This window comes from Merops nubicus, unplaced genomic scaffold, assembly GCF_000691845.1.
Source record: "Merops nubicus isolate BGI_N331 unplaced genomic scaffold, ASM69184v1 scaffold38954, whole genome shotgun sequence".
NCBI classification, from domain to species: Eukaryota; Metazoa; Chordata; class Aves; order Coraciiformes; family Meropidae; genus Merops; species Merops nubicus.
In genome coordinates, this window is record NW_008604238.1 from 13,788 (window position 1) to 16,102 (window position 2,315).

General features: G+C 46.7%; 1 protein-coding gene across 1 annotated transcript in view; it reads right to left on the minus strand.

Annotated features, from left to right (window-relative positions):
- PDCD2 (programmed cell death 2) overlaps window positions 1–922 on the minus strand; it is a gene marked incomplete at its 5' end in the record, with an annotated part of 3,725 nt that extends 2,803 nt beyond the window's left edge. The window contains 1 exon segment of the mRNA XM_008938947.1: window positions 746–922. Coding sequence (XP_008937195.1) covers window positions 746–922 — 177 coding nt within the window.
- Between the last annotated feature and the right edge of the window lie 1,393 nt (window positions 923–2,315).

Here is a 2,315-nt window from a genome sequence, read left to right on the forward strand (position 1 = left end):
CAACACCTGGGGATGGCCACCTGTGCTGTGCCTGTGCCAGGCTTTAAAAAGTGTATCTGGTCCACTCCAACGTTCACACCAATGTGGGGCACCAGTCAGTCTCGAGACAGCTTTAGGGCACAGTAAGGAGAGCTGGGAACCCCACAGCCTTCCCCCTGTAACACCACAAACTCTCCACCTGGCAAAGCTGGTGTGGTGAGCTGCAAACACACCATGAATCTGGGGTGTGGGGGGAAAGGGCCTGCACTTCAACTGCTTAACTCAATGTCAATTAAAACAGCCTCAGAACAGTTTTCCTCCAGCACAGACAAAGAGAATTTTTAAGTACTTTCCATAAGTTAAGACAAATTGAACCAAGCCGAGCCAAGAGCATCTAACTCAATCCCCTGATTCCAGTAGCATCCAGCAGCAGGTGCCCAGGGCCCTGTTCTTCTCACTGGAGTTGTTCCTTACCTGTGGGATGCACATGGGGACACAGTGTCACCCCAACTACCTGCAGCTTCACTTCAGCAATAGCTGCTCCAACAGCTCCTGGAGCTGGGCCTTTGAAAGTCTCTCCCCTAAAAGCAACTTATATTATGGGAAGTCTACAAAAAACTTGCTTCACAAATGACCAGATTTAGCCTTTTGTCCCCAGTAGTTCACAATGAACCCTTAAAAATCAGAGTATTTTCTATTTTAAAGATGTGCTACAGGCTGCATGAGGAAGAACTGCAGACAGCATCTTACTTCGTACCTGCGCTGCCTGCAGCACCGAGTTCCTCTTGTTCTTGTGGGCCCTTCGATGTATCTACAGCTCCTTGTTCCTCGTCGGGATCCACACTGCTGTCAGCAGGAGATTCTCCTTCCTCAGGCTCTATCAAAATCTCATACTCTGGAAAAAGGAATTCGTTATGCTCCGGAATTTCATCTGCCGAGTCACCTACAAAACAAAAAACAGATTATGCATCCTTCTCCCCAAAAGCTACGCAGCAAACTACATCACAAAAATACACCACAAACGTGGCATGAGCAAGAGCAATGCACAGCACTGCTAGACCTGACAAAGTTAAGGAAGATTTTACATTAAGGACAGTAGAAAACTACCATAGGTGACATATTGCTTTGAATCTCTAAATCCAAGAGTCACTGAAGACAGACTGGTGCTGAGAGCTGTATTTTAAAAACAAAAACCTGCCGTGCGATGGCTCGGTACTTACCTCATTCTCACTAGCATATGCACACACATCAAGTGTGCATCAGGTGCCCTGGGGCCACACTGTTTTTGTTACTTTTCCACTGCATACTGTGAGTATGCCTTCTGGAAGGACAGCATCAGCTACGTGCTTGGGCTCATGTCAGGTTTCTGCTCTTTCAGTTAAATCTTTCAAACATCTGACCAATAATTTAATTTGCATATATCAATTTGTGTTCTGTTTATTTCCACTTAGAGTTAGCGAATCACCACTTAGAATGATTACAGTTGGAAAAGACCTCTAGGATCATCAAGTCCAACCACCAACCCAACATTACCATGACCACTAAACCATGTCTCAAAGTACCGTGTCTACGTGTTTTTTGAGCGCCTCCAGGGATGATGACTCCACCACCTCCCTGGGTAGCCTGTTCCACCCTTTCAGTAAAGAAATTCTTCCCAATATCCAGTCAAAACCTCCTCTGGCATAACTTAAGCCCATCTCCTCTAATCCTACCACTAGTTACTTGGGAGATCAACACCCTCCTCACTACAGCCTCCTTTCAGGTAGTTGTAGAGAGCAATAAGGTCTCCCCTCATCCTCCTTTTCTCCAGGCTATACAATCACAGTTCCCTCAGCTTCTCCTCATAAGACATGTGCCCCAGACCCTTCACCAGCTTCACTACCCTTCCTACAAAGTTCTTGAGACTAGCACCACACAGCGTATGTCAGGAGACACATCACACATGCCAGGTTTCATTGCCTCATTATTAATTGATACTTCTGAAGGCTAAAAACATAATACTTTAAAAACTGTGCACTTGTTCCTTTAACGACCAGAAAACAAGCCCATGAAAGAGACCAGAGAGGGGGTGGTTTAAAGGAAGGGTCTAAAAGAACACACTAACAGAAACGACTCTTCTCACCTACTTACTGTCACAGTATCCCGTGAAGGCAGCACGCCTCTATATTCCTTTACAAATTCTGAATAAACCATCTTAAAATTAGCACGCCGGGGGAAAAAACTGGCCCGCGCCCTTTCAGCTTCTATGACAGAAGGCAGGCAGGACGAGGTCTTCGTGACCGAGGGCACGCCCTGACCGCGCGGCGGAGTGCCGGTGGCGCCCAGACCCACCTTGG